The 18,902-nt window shown below is 43.0% G+C and overlaps 1 protein-coding gene across 4 annotated transcripts in view; it reads right to left on the reverse strand.

The window, feature by feature from the left end:
• PCNT (pericentrin) overlaps nt 1-18,902 on the reverse strand; it is a 240,105-nt gene that overhangs the window by 92,977 nt on the left and 128,226 nt on the right. For all 4 annotated transcript variants that reach the window (XM_077830537.1, XM_077830538.1, XM_077830536.1 and 1 more), the window contains exons 23-27: nt 17,267-17,413; nt 13,721-13,872; nt 8,952-9,166; nt 8,067-8,272; nt 6,351-6,513 (exon numbers count right to left, since the gene is read on the reverse strand). In XM_077830537.1, coding sequence (XP_077686663.1) covers nt 6,351-6,513; nt 8,067-8,272; nt 8,952-9,166; nt 13,721-13,872; nt 17,267-17,413 — 883 coding nt within the window. The remainder of the gene's footprint in view (nt 1-6,350; nt 6,514-8,066; nt 8,273-8,951; nt 9,167-13,720; nt 13,873-17,266; nt 17,414-18,902) is intronic.

The following is an 18,902-nucleotide window of genomic DNA, read 5'->3' on the forward strand; positions in this document are numbered from 1 at the left end:
TCCAGGGAACTACAGACCAAGTCAGCCTCACTTCAGTCCCTGGCAAAATCATGGAGCAGGTCCTCAAGGAATCCATTTTGAAACACTTGGAGGAGAGGAAGGTGATCAGGAACAGTCAACATGGATTCACCAAGGGCAAGTCATGCCTGACCAACCTGATTGCCTTCTATGACGAGATAACTGGCTCTGTGGATATAAGGAAAGCAGTGGACGGGATATAGCTTGACTTTAGCAAAGCTTTTGATACGGTCTCCCACAGTATTCTTGCCAGCAAGTTAAAAAATTATGGATTGGATGAATGGACTATAAGGTGGATGGAAAGCTGGCTAGATTGTCGGGCTCAGCTGGTAGTGATCAATGGCTCGATGTCTAGTTCACAGCCGGTATCAAGCAGAGTGCCCCAGGGGTCAATCCTGCGGCAGGTTTTGTTCAAATTCTTTATTAATGATCTGGATGATGGGATTAATTGCACCCTCAGCAAGTTCACAGATGACACTAAGCTGGGGAGAGAGGCAGATATGCTGGAGGATAGGGATAGGATACAGAGGGACCTAGACAAATTGGAGGATTGGGCCAAAAGAAATCTGATGAGGTTCAACAAGGACAAGTGCAGAGTCCGGCACTTACGATGGAAGAATCCTATGCACCGCTACAGGTACGGACCGACTGGCTAAGCGGCAGTTCTGCAGAAAAGGACCTGGAGATTACAGTGGATGAGAAGCTGGATATGAGTCAGCAGTGTGCCCTTGTTGCCAAGAAGGCCAATGGCATATTGGGCTGTATTAGTAGGAGCAGATCGAGGGAAGTAATTATTCCCCTATATTCGGCACTGCTGAGGCCATACCTGGAGTATTGCGTCCAGTTTTGATCTCCCCAAACACAGAAGGGATGTAGAAAAACTGAAGAGAGTCCAGCAGAGGACAACAAAAATGATTAGCGGGCTGGGGAACATGACATATGAGGAGAGGCTGAGGGAACTGGGATTGTTTAGTCTGCGGAAGAGAAGAATGAGGGGGGATTTGATAGCTGCTTTCAACTACCTGAGAGGTGGTTCTAGACTATTCTCAGTGGTGGAAGAGGACAGGACAAGGAGTAATGGTCTCAAGTTGCAGTGGGGGAGGTCTAGGTTGGATATTAGGAAACACTGTTTCACTAGGAGGGTGGTGAAGCACTGGGTGACCTAGGGAGATGGTGGAATCTCCATCCTTAGAGGTTTTTAACAAAGGCTTGACAAAGCCTTGGCTGGGATGATTTAGTTGGTGTTGGTCCTGATTTGAGCAGGGGATTGGACTAGATGACCTCCTGAGGTCTCTTCCAACCCTGATATTCTATTATTCTATGGTACCTTCTTCTCTTCGCAGGTGGGGTATAAATCACCAAAGTGCGGATGGTGGCCCAAGAGTCCTTCATCGTATGAAGCACCTCATCAGTTTTCTTTGAGAAAAGCTTTTCTCAATCAAAAAGTAGGTCTTCTACCTTTGTTTGCAGTTCCTCGGGTATATGCAAGGCCTGTAGCCAGTATCCCCGGCACATCACTATGGCTGTGGCCGTGGTTCTGGCTGTGGTGTCTAGCGACGCTTTTAGGGCTGTTCTGGCTATCTGTTGACCCTCGTTGATGATGGCTTGAAATTGTGACCTTTTCTCCTTGGGAAACTCTGCTATGAACAAGCTAAGTTTCACATAGTTATCATAGTAATATTTAGCTAACAATGCAGAGTGATTGGCCACTCTGATTTGTAGGGTGCCTGAAGAATAAACTTTACACCCAAATAGGTAGAGTCTCTTGTGCTCTTTCTCCTGTGGTGTAGATTTAAACTGTGGTTGCTTGCCGTGTTGATTCGCAACATTGACCACTAAGCTGTTGGGGGGGGCAGATGTGCAAAGAGAAAGTCTGCCCCTTTTGCATGTTGGCAGAATTGAGGCCGGTGTCTGCCAGACAGTCTCCGCCGGTTCCAAGATGGCATCGTTGATAGGACGAACGATCTTGGAAGTAAATTATGGTTGTAGTATTTGTACCAGCTTGTGCTGGTTTGTCTGCACCTCCTCTAGTGGTATTTTCTGGCTGTGAGTGACCCACTTAAACAGTTCTTGAAACTGCTTGAAATCTTCTCCTGAAGTTGGCAGTGGGGGCCTAGCAGCCTCATCTAGGGAGGAGGAAGTGTTGTGAGCAGGAGAGGTAGTTTCTTGGTCTGTGCCAGTTTCTGTGTCCTCGCCTATGTCCTGAGCCTCCGTGGCCTGCAGTGTGGGAGAGGCAGGATTAGAGCGCAGTTCATATCTGTGCGCCGTGTGTGACCTGGAATGTGGACCTCTGTAAGAAGCCCAGGGTTCCCAATGTGCCCACTGCATTGGGAAGGCCTCAGGGGAGTACATCCATGGTGGTCTGCACCATGGTTGAATTGTCTAGTGGTATCTTGGTCCCATATGGCTCCAAGGTGGTCGGTGTTCTTTTGGTGGGGAATAGTGTAGTGAGAAGGTGTTTTGCTCCTGCATCTCCTCGTCTTCGCTGGAAAATTGTGAAATGTCATGAGAGCTGCTGGGATCTCCTCCATAGCCTGTTGGGGAGCCCTCGGTACAGAGTACTGGGGAGTGCGGTGCCAACAGTATCACCAACTCTTTCTGGTGCAACAGAGACCGTGTGGTGCCAATGTCTGGATCATCAGTGCCATGAGGTCCGCTCTCACCAGTGCACGCGTCAGTGCCGACAAATGCTGTGGCTGTTTAGTCAGTGCGGTCGGTGCCGACTTGTTTTTCTCCACCAGTGCCGACTGTGTTGTTGGTGCTAAGGGCGTAGGCATGGTGCCTGAGGAGATGCTCGGTGCCAAGTCCCTTGCAGGTGAACTTGGTGCCGTGGAGGAGGCATGTCTTTGTGCCTCGACTCTGTCTCCTTTGCTCGGACTTTGGCGTTGCTGGAGGTGCCTGGAGCACCATAGGTGCTCCCACACGCATATGTCGGCATCCGGGGTAGCGACCTGGCAGGAGACCGCCTGTCTTTTCACAGTACTTTCTGCGGAGAATTTTGAGCCCTCTTTTTTGGTCTTTCATAGGGTACGTCTCCTTTTCCAGTTTGAGGAGCATCTGGAGAGGCAGTCTGCTTGTCCAAATAGGATTTGAGGGATTTCTCCATTAAAATCATTTTTAGCCGGAGATCCCTGTCACATTGGGCTCTGGCTCTCAAATTGCTGCAGTGGGGGCATTTTGGGGGTTATATCCCTCACCGAGACAGCACACACACAATGAATGCCCATCGGAAATGGGCATAGCTTCACGGCAGGAGCCACAGTGTTTGAAGCCTGAGGAGCCAGGCATCTTAACGGATAACCGTCCCCTGAGAGGAGGTAGCTAACGAAAAAAAATTTTTTCCCCTCAATAAAACTAAACACTTACGCTTTCTAACTAACTATCTAATTAAACGATTTTTTAATGGTTTGAGGGAAGAGTGCTGATACCCCCCCAGAACTCAGTCTTCAACCCAGGACAGTTGAGAAGGAACTAGAGGGCTCAGGTTGCGCACGCACTAAATGCAGCACCAGTGGCATCGCAAGATGCCTACCCGCGCAGACACGGCTACCATAAATCTCCGATCAACGGTGCCGGGACGCACCAACACCCGAAGTGGAGTACCCAAAGGGGCAGCACACAAAGAACAAACCGTTTATTTTAAATTCAAGTACTGTATCTTAGTTCAGTCGTAGAAAAAATACCCATAACATACTAAGGGCATTTTAAGCTGCTCCAAAGACTGTCTGCAGGAAAAAAAATAAACTAAAATAAGGGCATATGACAGAAGAGCCTGGCTAGTTCTCAGCATATGTATTGATAGTGCATATAACATGTTTACATTTTCTTTGAGCTATTAGACAGGTCCAAGTTGTACCAGAGGTGTGCCTTGCACAAACAGCAGCACAGACTTATGAAAGAAATCCCTTAATGAACATTTATTTGTAACTTATACAAGCCAAAATTTAGATATATACTAGCTCTGTGGTTTTAAACCTGTGATCCGCAGACCCCTGGTAGTCCACAGACTATGTCTAAGGGGTCCACAGAAGGTTGTCATTACCACGGAACTGTGGTTTTCAACCTGGGCTCTGCAGACTATGTCTAAGATTTCCAAAGGAGTCTGCACCAGCATTCAAAGTTTTTTTAGGGGTCTGCAAATGAAAAAAAGGTTGAAAACCACTGTAAAAGCAAATCTGTTACATGTTAACTTTAAATCCACTATATAAATCCATGGTAAACCCACACCTTGAATAATGTGTGCAGTTCTGGTCAATTGGAAAAAGCACAGAGAAGGCTAGAAAAACAAGTAGAGGTATGGAACAGCTTCCATATGAAGAGAGTAAGAAGACTGGGACCGTTGACCTTGGAAAAGAGAACTCAGAGAGGATATGACAGAGATCTATAAAATCATGAATGGTGTGGAGAAAGCGAATCGGGAAATGTTAGTTATCCATTCACGTAACACAAGAACCAGGGGCCATCCAATGAAATTAATAGGCAGAAGGTTTAAAACAAACATAAGGAAATATTTCTTCACACAACACACAGTCGGCCTGTGGAGCTCATTGCCAGGGGATCTTGTGAAGGCCAAAACCATAACTGGGTTCAAAAAATAAATTAGATAAGTTCATGGAGGATAGGTCCATCCAAGGCAATTTGCCAAGAAGGCTGGGAAGCAACCCACTGGTCTGGGTGTCCCTAAACCTCTGACTGCTACAAGCTGGGACAGGAGAACAGGGCATGGATCACTCAATAAATTGCCCTGTTCGGTTCACTCCATCTGAAACATCTAGCACCAGCCCCTATTGAAAGACAAAATTCTGGTCTGGGTGGGCTATTGGTCTGACCTAGTATAGCCATTTTTATGTTCTTAACAGTAAAGTTTATCATGTACAAGACACAACAAAAGAATTTTCAAAAGGAGTATCACACCCATTCATATAATCATAAAGGCTAGGGGAAAAGTCTCTTTTTGGTCATTAGTCTTATTTCTCTTTGGCAGGACTTTCAGCATGAAAAATGCTCATCAAGTTGTGACCAAAATCTCAAGTACTGATGAATTCCACCACTGCCTTTAGGTGCATGCCATAATGCCAGAACACACTTTTCCCTGTTTTAAATATATTTGTAAGAGAGGGTAACGCTCAAATATCGGCACTTCTTAAAATAGATATTTAAAGTTGAAATTCTCTCCCATTTAAATCCATGATTTCATGTCTTATTGGTAACATTTCTCTTCCCCTTCCTGTTTATAGCATCCTTGTAGGCAACTGTGACAACCATTACCCTTTCTCTAAACAGCCTCTCCCCCACACTCCCCAAAGAAATGGACAGCACAGCCTTTTGTTGATCAATTTCCTCATGTGTAAAATGGGTGTAATATCTGCCTACAAAGGTTGATATCAGGCTTAATTAGGTAATGTTTCTGAGTGCTTTGAGGGCATAAAGCACACTACAAAAATTCAATAATACTATTAAACTAGTCATTTGATAAGGAATGACATAACATGCATTTTGGTGCGATCATCAGTCTTTTAAACCTATGCTGGCTTTTATCTCCCATGTAGTCAGAGAACAACTGGTTTGTATTTCACTGGGTCTCACATTTCCCAAAACTGACAGTATGTTTTCCCTATGCACCTCTTAGGACTTCTGTCCACCAGAAGTTTCCAAAGCAACTGCTAATGACAGAGTTCCTTGATTACTTCCTGCAATACTCTGAGTAATTTTCATCACATCCTGCTAGTTTTAAAATTACAAACATCAAGTACTATGGTCACTTGTTACTTTCAGTGCTAGACAAAGTAAAATAATTATTTAGCAATTCCGATTTTGCCTGACAGTTGGTATTCACTGCTCTCCGGTTAATAGCCTTTTCTTTCTTTTGTCTCCCATGTCTTATCATTTCCTTTGCATACATCCTCATCAAATATTTCCTTCTACTGTCAGTGGGTCCTTCCTGGACTAGCTGTGAGTGCTGGGACCCACTGGGAAACTAGGCATCTCCCCTTCCCGAATAAAGCTCCCGTTTCTAGCCATGCAAGAATGTGAGATACTGGTTTTTAAAGTCCTGACATTTTTAGCATAAAAAACATGCCACTAGTACAATCCTGAACACTGGGCCCATTCCGGGGCTCAGGTAAGTGTAACTCTGATGGTGGGGAGGCAAGTGCCACATCTGCGGGGAGAAAGAGGACGTATCTGTTTCAAGTGACACAGGGATTTAGAATGCCAAAGTGGGCAGGTAAAACAATTAAATGTGCATTATAAATTCATTTATCCACCTCCAAATATGTTTTGTTATATTATATAAATAACATCTGAAATCTGTTTCGGTTTCATTTCCTTACCTTCTGCTTTATGAAGCTCCAGTGCCAGTTGATTCTTTGCCTCACTTTCCTCATTTAGACACTCCATTAGATCATGGTGCTGACTCACCACTTGGGCAGTTTCCTGATTTCTGCGGCTGAATTCCTCCTCAAAGTGAGCGTGAATTTCATGTGTTTTCTCCAACTTTAAAAAAAAAAAAAAAGGCACATCACAACATACGACACTAAACATGTGAACTGCAATGATCATTTGAACCCTTATAAAGACAGAACTTATTTTCATTTTTGTAATATTTATCTATCAAGTGCTTCTGCCAATTACAAAGCAGCTTGTAGCTTAATTGCTGCATATTCCTAACATGTTTTATTACAGGACTTTGTTTTAATGTATTAATAGCCAACTAACTGTTTTGAAGCAGTAATAATAAAAATAGGTCTTTATTATATTTTTATTAAAAGAACCACCTCACTGCATAGTGCATGACTTTAAAAATGTGTTTTATGGCTCACTGAAGTCAAAGGTAATTTTGCTACTGGCTCCCAGTGAAGTCAAAAGTTTCTCTTTAGAGTTACAGAGATTCACAATATTGTGAAACACGCGATGGATCTTTCTCCTTGCAGTGCTTAACTCAATTCCAAGTTCTCAGTTTGCCATCACTGAAACATCTACAGGTTTAGTCTTTCAGCTATGCACTAGTTTTCATTGTAAAAGTCTTCCACTCCTTTATACAGTATGTAAGCCATTCAAAGTATATTTGCAGGTATGTGGGGTTAAGATTCTTCATTATTTGCCCTTTACCCCTTTCCTACGAAGCCTCTGTCATGACAGTTTTCCCCAGTAAAAGTGGCCCCCTCTAGGGTCAGTCATCACTGTTTTATGCAGGAAGGTCACTTCAGAGGGGTCTGAAAGCGCTCCTCTGCCCTTTGCTTCACTACAGGCAACCTGAAAATCCTAATTCTGATCTCCAACAAGGAAGCTGAATATATATCTATAAAACTGGTGGGTAAAGTTCCAGTTTAAACCTTGCCATAACAACAAACATCTTGTTTCATTATTACAAGCACCCCATAAAATACAGATGGCATGTAATCTAATCCAGGTCCAAAATTTAGTAGAACCTCAGCGTAACAAACACCTTGGGAATGGAGGTTGTTCATAACTCTAAACAAAACATAATGGTTGATTTTTCAAAAGTTTACAACTGAACACGGACTTAATACAGCTTTGAAACTTTACTACGCAGAAGAAAAACGCATCTTAATTTAAATGAAGCAAGCACAGAAACTCTTTCTTTACCCTGTCATATCTTTTTTTTAAAGCTTTCCCCTTATTTTTTTTTTAGTTTACATTTAACACAGTATTGTTCTGTACAGTGCTTTTTTTGGTCTCTGCTGCCTGATTGCATACTTCCAGTTCCAAATCGGGTATGTTGTTGAACAGTCAGTTCATAACTCTAGTGTCCGTAACCTCTGAGGTTCTACTGCACATATTAACAGACATTACAAGAACAGTTCTTATAGTTAATGAGGGCAGAACATCAATGCAGCAAGTAGGAAGAGGTGTACAGATTTCTTATTGGAAATGTGAGCTGTGTACATAGCTTTTCATGCACTTTCCCAAGAACCCAATCCTACAAAGTGCTGAATTCCTTAATGCCCAAGGGTGTCAGCATGTCACAGGATCAGACCCCAATTGCCTATGACAATATGTAGCTAAAGGCTGAGATCTAGTTTTACTTGTTTAGTTGATTCTGTAACCAGCTCTAGAAGTTTCTCCACAGCAGTACGCAAACGGCAACAAATTTTCAGGATCATCTCTTCATTCTCCAATGCCAGGTCTGGGCTTGCAAAAACACTCTCACATAAGTGTTGGCTCAACTCAGACCCTTCATCTGTCACTGCAGACACCTGGTTGTGTTCTGTAAGAGTTTCATCCAGGTCACCTACCAAAAAATTAAATGAATTAGAAAAAACACTATTACAAAAAATTAGTCCAGAAACAGCTACTCGTTACACAGCTGACTGACATGATCATATACAAATGTAACAGTGACACTACTTGGGACTGAGTGATGTTTAATTAGTGGAAAACATCTCAACATAAAGAAGTTCTTTAATACTTAAAAACTGACATGCCCCTTCATCAGATTTGGACGTATTTTTGTAAGTTATGAAACTACTTTGAGATGTTTGAAGAGAATAGTTACACCTAGATGAATGTTGCCCAGTTAGATATGACAAATCTTTTAAGATATAACAGGAGGCACTGTGGCCTGCACATAGTTGCTACAAAGTCCAAGACCAGACCAGCCATTCATTGTTCCAGTTCAGGCTCACAATACTATGATAGAAAAATGCTTGTCTCCTATTAGGAAGTTGAGAAGGGCACATTATGTGCTCATCAAAACCATTTTAATGGAACTATCTTTGCCACAGTACAGCATCTTCATGGTCAAGAGGATTAAAGCAGGATATTGACAGAGTCCATCACAACTCTGGAGAACCCCACTGGGTGGATCTGGAGAACACTGCAATATAAAATATCCATGTGGAGAGCCTTAGCTGTATGATATGAAATTAACAGTATCTTAAAAAAATAACTATGCCCAGACTGACACTCACTTTTTTCTAGGTCACGCTTCTCTCTGGCTTTGAAATGCTGTATGAATCCCACTTCTTCCATCATACTGCGGCTTTCTCTAGAATCTCCAGATGCCAGACTGTCATCAAGACAGAGACCAACTTTCTTACAGATAAGGTCTTCTGTGGCGATAGTGGCCTTTACCATTTCCACAAATAATTTCAAAACTTGCTGATAAGATTCCTGCAGTTTTTTCCTAGAACAGAAATACCATACAATGCAAAGTACAGTATATTTCAACTAGAAGAGGTACTTAAATATTGATAACACTTTAAAAATTCAAAACCTCTCTGCAGGTTTGAAAGATTCTGTGACACAGCATATTATCAATATTTAAATGCCTCTTCTAGTAAGGATGTCACTTTGCAGCTATTTTCACTACTAAATTCCCAAACGAATGAAGGATTAATTGTTAAATTAGACCTTGTTGATTAGACCTTGAGACCTTGCCTCTTCATTGCTCTATCAGAATCCCGAACAATTGCTGCCTCCCAATAACAAAAACATCTGTACAATATTGATTTGTTATTACAAGCTTCTATACCATTCACACATATTAGGTAAGTATTGCAAATTAATTGAAGGTTTCATGCCATCATTTTTTACTGAATAGTTACATATTAATGAAGGGAGGAGATATCTGGATGTTTGCTAAGCTTCTCCATACAAAAGAACATTACAAATATGATAAAAATGCTTTCCATAAAGTAATGGCAATAATTTGAGTTCTCACCGGTGTGTAGTATTAAAGCCTATCCTGCGTAATAATTATTTAGCTCTGGAAAATACATGCCAACCAAATCCAGTTCCTCTTCTGCTCTCCGCCCTGTCCCCAGAATTCTGCCCCTGGTTCCTTTTAACTCTCACTCTGAAGAGCTCATCTGCTCCCACAATTTCAGCTACCGTGTCTATGCAGATGACTCACATCTACCTCTTCCCTCCTGATCTCCCATCCACATTGAAATATTATATTTCCAAACATCGTCTCCTGGATGGACCACTGCCCTCTCCCACACAGTGAAAAATTAACAGGCCTTCTTTCTCCTCTCTCCATCGCTGTCCCCAGCTTATAGCACAGAGCCTGTAGTACTCAGCCCTCTCCTGCACCACATTCAGTTTTAAGCAAATTCTTGCTTTTTATTCTACGCCCTTAAAAATCATGCTTTCCTTCTCCATCCTTGGTCACCATTGACTAATGCACCCTTCTCATGACTGGCCTTCATGATGCCTAACTTAATTCTAACCTATGAAGAAACGAGATTGGAAATATTAACTTCACTCCTACAACCCTGGCCACTTTCTCCAGCCTTCAAACTGCTCCAATGGCTTCCCCTTGTTTTCCATACTACATTCAAGCTTCTCATCTTTATGGCATGGCACAATTCCACTTTTGCCTCTCCCATTTCCTCCTACTCCCAATCCTGCTTTCTATGCTTCAACATGCCCACTTCTTGAAAATCTTTTTGTATCTTTATCCCACGCTCCTCTTTGCACCTTCCATTCCATGCACCTGGGTCTTCTTTCCTTTGTTTTTGCACTAACTGATCTCCCTCTCCTCTCTCAGGTGTCTCTTAAAAAAAAAAACCAAAAAAAAAAAAACACCCCCACTCGCATCACACTACTAATATTCCTGGGGGAATTCCGCGCCACTGTGTGCGCGCAGAATTCATGTCCCCCACAGATTTCTTTGCTTCTCTGCAGAAAAATTACTTTCTAACCAGGAAGCAAAGGGAACCTGCAAGAGTAGTCACACACCACTCCCTACCTGCATAGATACATCATTTCAAGCACCCAGAGCAGCCGGCAGACAGGTAAATCACCACAGGGCAGGGGACACCCCAGACAGTGACTCCTACCCTGAGCCGGGATATCAGCTGCTAGTCCCACCTGGGCTCGAGGCAAGAGAGGACGGGATTTCCTCTTCCCCTGCAAGAAGTGGCTGGGGCTGTTTCAGACCCACCCCCAGAAACCTCCCCCTGCTGCAGGAAACTCAGCATCCTCCCACTTCCTGCCCCCATCACTCCTCAGCTGCAGGGGGAGGGGTCACTGTGTGGGGAGCTGATCCCACATCCGCCCAGCGCCCATGCATTTGGACCTCCCATTACCAGACACCCCCACAAAGCCTCACCCCACACAACCAGAACCTCCCTAGCCCTCCATACCCAAACCCCACCCCACTGATGCTCAACCCCTGCATGGACCCCGCCCCTGCACCCACACACCCCCACTGACCTCCCTGTACTCAAACCCCACCCTGATGAGCCCCACCCCCTTGTACCCCCAAATCCCCACATCCATACCCCCATGCCACTGACCCCCAACTAGCTGCACCCAGACCCCCATCCCACCAAGCTCCACTCCCCAGCACCCAGACCTCCTTGCTAAGACCCCCACACCTAGACCCCTCCACTGAGCCCCAACCACCTTCACCTGGAAGTTCCTGCAGAGTCCCATTGCCCCTGTATCTGGAACCCCACCATGAGCCTCTGTGCATCCAGATTCCCCCACACCTAGACCGCCCCACTGAGCTGCCTGCACCTAGATTGTCCCACACAAAATCCTCTCACCCCACACCTGGATCCCCTCGCACTGAGCCCCTCCACACTTGGATCCTGCCTGGTTGAGCCTGCCTGCCCCACACTTGGTGTGCCTGGCGCACAGGGGCAGGGCCCCAAGGTATTTCTGGGGCAGGCCCAGGCCTTGTGCTTTGTTAGGGTCGGGTACAGCCTCACCACTGAGTCTGTGTTCCGGGGGTACTGGGTGAGGAGGCTGCAGGATCTCGAACCTTCGTTCAGCCAGTGGCCTATGCTCCCCACTGCCATGCTGGAGCCTCTGCATTTATTTATTGACAAATAAAACGTGCAGAATTTTAAAATATTGTGCACATAATTTTAAAATTTTTGGCACAGACTGCCCTCTGGAGTAATTACAGAAAGTTTTCAACCACAACCCATCAGGTATAGAATACATATTTATATATCTTAAAAACTAAAACCTACACAGCTTCTGTTTTGGTATACCAGCCTCTGCATCATCATGTTTTAACTATACTGTCTGCCCCTGTTTTCACTGTAAGCCATTTGGGACAATGCTACATCCTTCTCTGTTGTATAGCCCTGGAGCACATTCTTGGCAATCAAACAGATAATAGTCACCACCATGTGTGATATTTAAAGTATCAACTCTGACCCCTTATGAGGCAATAAACTACAGTAAAAAACCGCTCAGACTCTGACAAATTAACAGATTATGAAGAGCATAGGAAAATGAATTGCAGCAATTCTAATTTTGATCTTTCAAAAGATATGAATACTAAATTCAGGACACCGTTGTTAAAACAGACCATGCTTACAAACACACCTGTAACTGGCATCTAGTGTAAACATGGTCATTCCCAGCACTGGCATATTTGCATTTGTAAAGGTCAAAAGAAGACAATAGTGTTTGAAACAGTCTGGCGAAACTTAATAACTTTATGCTGTACAGAGTTTTTCCGAAGTTTGCCTACCATGAGATAGACTATACATTACTCTTATTCCAATCATCAATATGATTCTCCACTACAGTGTCTACTTTCAATAACTACTCAGTTCCAATTGTTTCCTAAAGAGATTCTAATGTACCCAGAGGTAAATTTCAGAGTAACAGCCGTGTTAGTCTGTATTCGCAAAAAGAAAAGGAGTACTTGCGGCACCTTAGAGACTAACCAATTTATTTGAGCATGAGCTTTCGTGAGCTACAGCTCACTTCATCGGATGCATACTGTGGAAACTGCAGAAGACATTATATACACACAGAGACCATGAAACAATACCTCCTCACACCCCACTGTCTTGATGGTAATAGCTTATCTAAAGTGATCATCAAGTTGGGCCATTTCCAGCACAAATCCAGGTTTTCTCACCCTCCGCCCCGCCCCACACAAACTCACTCTCCTGCTGGTAATAGCCCATCCAAAGTGATAACTCTCTTCACAGCGTGTATGATAAATCAAGGTGGGCCATTTCCTGCACAAATCCAGGTTCTCTCACTCCCTCACCCCCCTCCAAAAACCACACACACAAACTCACTCTCCTGCTGGTAATAGCTCATCCAAAGTGACCACCCTCCCTACAATGTGCATGATAATCACATTTTGGGGGGGGGGGGGGGCCGGCGGCGGAGGGTGAGAAAACCTGGATTTGTGCTGGAAATGGCCCAACTTGATGATCACTTTAGATAAGCTATTACCATCAGGACAGTGGGGTGTGAGGAGGTATTGTTTCATGGTCTCTGTGTGTATATAATGTCTTCTGCAGTTTCCACGGTATGCATCCGATGAAGTGAGCTGTAGCTCACGAAAGCTCATGCTCAAATAAATTGGTTAGTCTCTAAGGTGCCACAAGTACTCCTTTTCTTTTTTCCAGAGGTAAATTAAAAACAAAGAATCTACCCTGCTCTTCCATCTGACCCCCAAAAAAGTTTTCACCTTTCTTTTCAAACTCTGAGCTAATTTGTATACCTATTTCAGATAATAAACAGATACCAGAGTTAGTGAAGTGGGTATCAGAATGGTAATGTTCATTTTCAAGGTGTCCTAGATTTTTAGCATGTCAAGTAAAGACTAACAGTAACTTGGATATGCTTCAAAAATAGCGAAAACATTGTCACCTTCCTATACATGTAATTTGGCTTAGTTACTTTTTCGTTTAAGGAAGCAAAAAAAGGATATATAAGACATGGCACACTATATAACCCAAAATGAACTAACCTTTCATTCTGGGACAGTTCAATATCAGATCTCAACATAGCTACTAAGTACTCTCCTTCTTGGTTTTCTCTGTCTCGTCGCTGTAGGAGGGTATCTAGCTCAGAGCTAGTCTCCTCCAACTCATGATTTAAAGACTCCACTTTCTTTTCCAGCTGTGGGAAATGGAACAACAAGGCAAGGGATAAAAAGCCAGTCATTTTTACCAAACCAGCAGAGCTTTATTCAGTTATCTCATTATGAAATCTCATCTACAATACAGAGAAATCACAAACCGTTTTGGAGACCACATTTCATTTATAATGGATTCTAATACCACAAGAGTTGGAGGACAGCAGAAAGACCAAAACAGAATGGCGGTTAAAATTGTTTTTCTCTCTTTCTAGTATAGTTTTGTTTAAAGTCGCTGTTCAATCTTCATCCATAGATAGTCTCAGCACATTGAAGTAATACTGGCAAGTTATATAGCCTCTTCATGACACTTCAGTTTGTTTTGCATTACCTCCATCCACGTCTCAAGGACAGAAGGCAGTGCTCTGGCAGAATTTTCTACACTGCACCACACACTCTTCAACAGATCCCATCCCAACCAACTTTTCTCCATTTTTTATGGCAGTAAACCTTTTTTGTCCAGAAAACATCCTTTATTCTCTGCTCTCATTTTTGTGTTAAGTTGACTTCAATATGCTGTTCTTTTAAAAGCAAGTAGTGCTTTAACTGCCTGCAGCTATCCAGTACATTTACATAGATAACATGACACCTGATCACCTGAACATACCATTACTATGGCAACAACTTTGCCACAACACAAAGCAAGTATTTAACTATACTTTTTCTTTGAAGAGGTAGGAGGAGAGACCAGGGTAAAAAGCGTTCCATTTCCCTGCCAATTTTCTGCCGTTGTTCATTAAACACCGTATGCTCTTCTTGAAGTTACTATTACCAATTTCCAGTTTTTCTACTAAACAGAAAATGAAGTTTCATTGCAGAATAGTTTTTATGTAACAATTCTACATTTTGAGCATTTGCATTAAATATTGACCAACAACATTTTAAAATAAACTCTGGGATTCTCCTGAACTGTTAGAAGGGAGCACCACAACTAAACTGGTACTTTACCCCCTTTCATTTCCAACCTTGACAACTCACCTTCACTTTTAATTATTCTGAGTACAAAAACCAGCTAATTTTAATTCATTTGCTGTTTCTAAATTTCCTGTTTAAGGGCTAGTCTACACTCGCAGAGCTTTAATGTGGCTTGTATAGTCACAGCAGAGGTGGGAGACAGCTCTCCCAGCGCTCTAAAAAAACCACTTCCACGAGAGGCGCTGCTCCCAGCGCTGGTGTTTTTTCACCCCCGAGAGAGACAGCTGCAGCGCTGTAAACTGCCAGCGTTGACAAGCCCTAAGACACACAGCCTTTACAGTCTGTCACTGCCCATCCTAAAGCCGGGAGGGAATCCTGATTCTACCAAGATTTCTGCTCTGCAAGAGCTTTCCAAACAAGCTAAATTAGGCCTTGTCTACACTAGCAAGTTACTGCGCAGTAAAGCAGCCTTCTGTGGTGTAACTCCTGAGGTGTACACACTGCCAAGCCACTTAGTCTACACTGCAAAAAAAGCACCTTGCCCGAGAGTCCTAAGCCTTAAAGCGAAGAGGCTCCAGTGCTGTATTGGCAGTGTAAACACATTACAGCACAGAAAGCAATCATTTGGCCTCTGGAAGTGTCCCATAATCCCTCAAGTGGCCACTCTGCTCATTGTTTTGAACTCTGCTGCCCTGGAGACATGCACTCCTCCCCTTTCAAAGCTCCATTTCTGACAGCCCTTGCATGCTGTGCAGATCTGCTCTGGGACACAAAGCAAACCATTAATGTGGAATTTTCCTGCTGTTGAACACAGAGGCAGGCATGCCTGTCAGAGAGAGAGAGAGCGAGACACACACACACACACACACAGAGATAGCTGGGGAGGGAGACAGGGGCTGACGTCAGTGTTTCCCCCTCCCCAGGACTGGCTGCTTCCTGATGCTGTCTCAACTTTCAAGACAGCATGCTGAAACACTCTCTGTCCCCCAAAACACACTGTCTCTCCCACCCTCCACACACACACTCTCCCTGTCACACACTCTGCCCCCGCATCCCTGCAGCTGGCAATGTAGTAGGATGCCCATGGAACAATGGGATTGGGAAACCTGCATCATGTGACGCTGTGTCTGCCCATGAGGCACTGCAAACCCTTCCCAAAGCACCCTGCAGCCAGATGCACAATGGGATAGCTACCACAATGCACTGCTCTCTTTGCAGTTGTAAGCGCTGCTAATGTGGACGAGCTCCACCATCACAAGGAGCACAGTGTGGACACGCCACAGCGGTTTAATTCCAGGGCTTTAATAAAAGTGGTGTAACTTGTTGCGCAGAAACTTGCCAGTATAGACATACTCTTAGATTAATCACTCTCATTCTTGGATCCATCTTTCCGTGCAATTAGCAAAACTTTTGATGGTTAGAAACCTTCTAATTTCCAAACTAAATTTACTCATGGACAGTTTTGATAGTTTTCCAATCGATGGAGAATGAATTTTTCTTAAACTTTAACAAAAGATTTAAACCAATTACTACAATATGGGGATGGAGGGGCCTAATATGATTTACAGTATTAAGATTAGTTAAACTGTTTTGATGTAAAACAAGGCACCTTGTAATTGCATAAAATTTTAAAGAAATAATTTTCAATTTTGTTTCAAGAAAGTCACAAAGGTAGCTTATTTTTTATCTAATACTACTAACATTAATACTTATGCATTACAAAAAAGTATGAGTTACTATGTAGGAGAATCGAAGTTCAGTTTCTGTAACCAAGAGAGGACTATAGAGTTTATAGAAGAGGCAATGTTGTTAGATATCTATACATCAGCCTTGATACCCCCCTTCATCGTCCCTCACAGGTGTCTGCACCTTCTTTCATGCTGCCCCTGATGCCTCAAATGTCTTTGCCAAGCCATCTCCCTCCTAAACCTTACCCATCTCACCTACAAGAAACAAGGGCAGGACAGGTAAGCAATCGAACACACAGAATCATCAATATATGCACATGCCTTAAGAGTAATTATTGTCATCCTTGTCCATCCCTTCCTCGCCCTTGTCTGATACCCTCACTTCAACGCAGGGATCATGTCATTGTTTGTTTTTGTGACATACCTCGTACATTTTTCTCAATACCAGAAAATCATTAAAATATTATATCTCAGGAAAATAGAATAATCACTGAAATAACTGGATAGGTTCCCTCCTGTAGCAGCCACAACCATGCTGCATCATACAACTTTTTCTCCACCCACTGAGGTACAATGATACCCCCATAACACACTAGCTAACAGAAGCAGCCAACAGTGCCTCAAAAACTAGTTAATATAAACCAATGACTGCACCAAAGTGGTAGCCCCTATACATATACATCTTAATGGGGAAAGGGGAAGGAGAGGAAAGCTATGTTTAAACAAGACACAAGGAAAGTGCAATTAAAATCTATGCCTCAGTATTTTCACATACCTGGATGATTATATTTGTCTTTTCCTGGATCTGTGCTGATAACTCCTCTCTCTCCTTTTGGTAACGGGCTTGTGCCTTTTCTGTCTCTTGTATCAACACCTGCTCCTTGCTGCGCCAGGCAGTCTTCCTTTCAGCATTAAATTCCTCCTGCGTTAAAAAAAAAAGTTTTAAAAAAAGATTCCCAGACCAACCAACCAAAAACAATTTGCAGAAATCAAACTAAAAATTACCAAGAAGTGTGGCACTTTAGAGAATATTTACGTAGATGAAGGGACTATCTGGAAATGTCAAAAAAAATTCCTACACGGTTTTCAATAAACTCACATAACATATTCTCACCAGTACCGATACTTTATCGAGTTCTCTGTTAAGATCTGAGATACGGTGACAGCATAAAGACTAGTGCATCTCTGAACATGGGGGCACTGAAGCACCCACATGTAGAGCAGTACTGTTCCTTGGCGTAGCATTTGAACAAACAACTCTGTTCCTCACTATTGTTCATTAGAGATTATTGTCCCCAAAATATAGTATTTCCCAGGAAGACTATAAAAATATCAGAAATGCTTATCTGGTATAGCTATCAATATCAGACAGTGCTTTCTAGAGAGAATACTGGGAATGACAACACAACATTATAGTTACACTGGGAGATTTACCGATATGCTTCTAAGAGTAGCATTTGGGAGAACTCATTAATTCAAAGGATCCAACAGAGCAAGTGCAGAGAAGTATCTTTTGAAACAGCTAAAAATTGTACAGAGATAATGTATTTTAAAAAATCCACTAACTCTCTTCAACCCAGCAGTCTCAACATTCAAACCCAAGGAATAATATTGGTAAGTGATGCTTAAATTGAAAATATTTGAAAGTGCTTAATCACATCTTGAATTTCTAAAGACATTTCTGGAGGCAGCCACCTTGGTACAAAATATCCTACCAATGACACTGTATTAAAGGAGGAGATACTTACCCTGTACGGTAACTGAAGTTCTTTGAGACGTTTGTCCCTACAGGTGCTCCACTTCAATTGTGCACGTGCCCCATACACCTTTGATCAGAGACTTCTGGTAGCAATGCCAGTTCAGTCCACACAAACACCCTAGTTATCTTCATGCCTCGTGATAAGTGTATATAAGGTCAGCATCAGACAACCCAATTCAGTTCCTTCTCTAACTCAGAGTCCCACAAAGGAAGACTCCAAAGCAGAAGGAAAGGATGGCACCTACTGGGCATCCAGAGGGACAAATATCTCAAAGAATTCCACTTACTGCAAGGGTAAGGAACTCCTCCTCCTCCTTCAAGTAATGTCCTTATATCGGTGCTCCACTTCAGGTGACTCCTCAGCATTACACTGTAAAGGAGGTGTATGTTTTGGAGCTAGATCTAAGACTGACTGGAGACTAACAATGCCAAGGTGGAATCTTGCTCTAGAGGCATGTATAGAATGTAATGTTTAGAAAAAGGTATGAATCAAAGCCCAAGTGGCAGCTTTGCATATTTATCCAACGGGAACATTCTTTAATGGGGTTATGGAAGTAGACTTTGATCAAGTGGAGTGAGATATAACCAGAGGAGGAGATTGGCCTTGTAGCAACAGAGAATACAACCAAAAACCCACTTGGAGAGTCTTTGG

This window comes from Eretmochelys imbricata, chromosome 11 (assembly GCF_965152235.1).
Source record: "Eretmochelys imbricata isolate rEreImb1 chromosome 11, rEreImb1.hap1, whole genome shotgun sequence".
Classification (NCBI taxonomy): domain Eukaryota; kingdom Metazoa; phylum Chordata; order Testudines; family Cheloniidae; genus Eretmochelys; species Eretmochelys imbricata.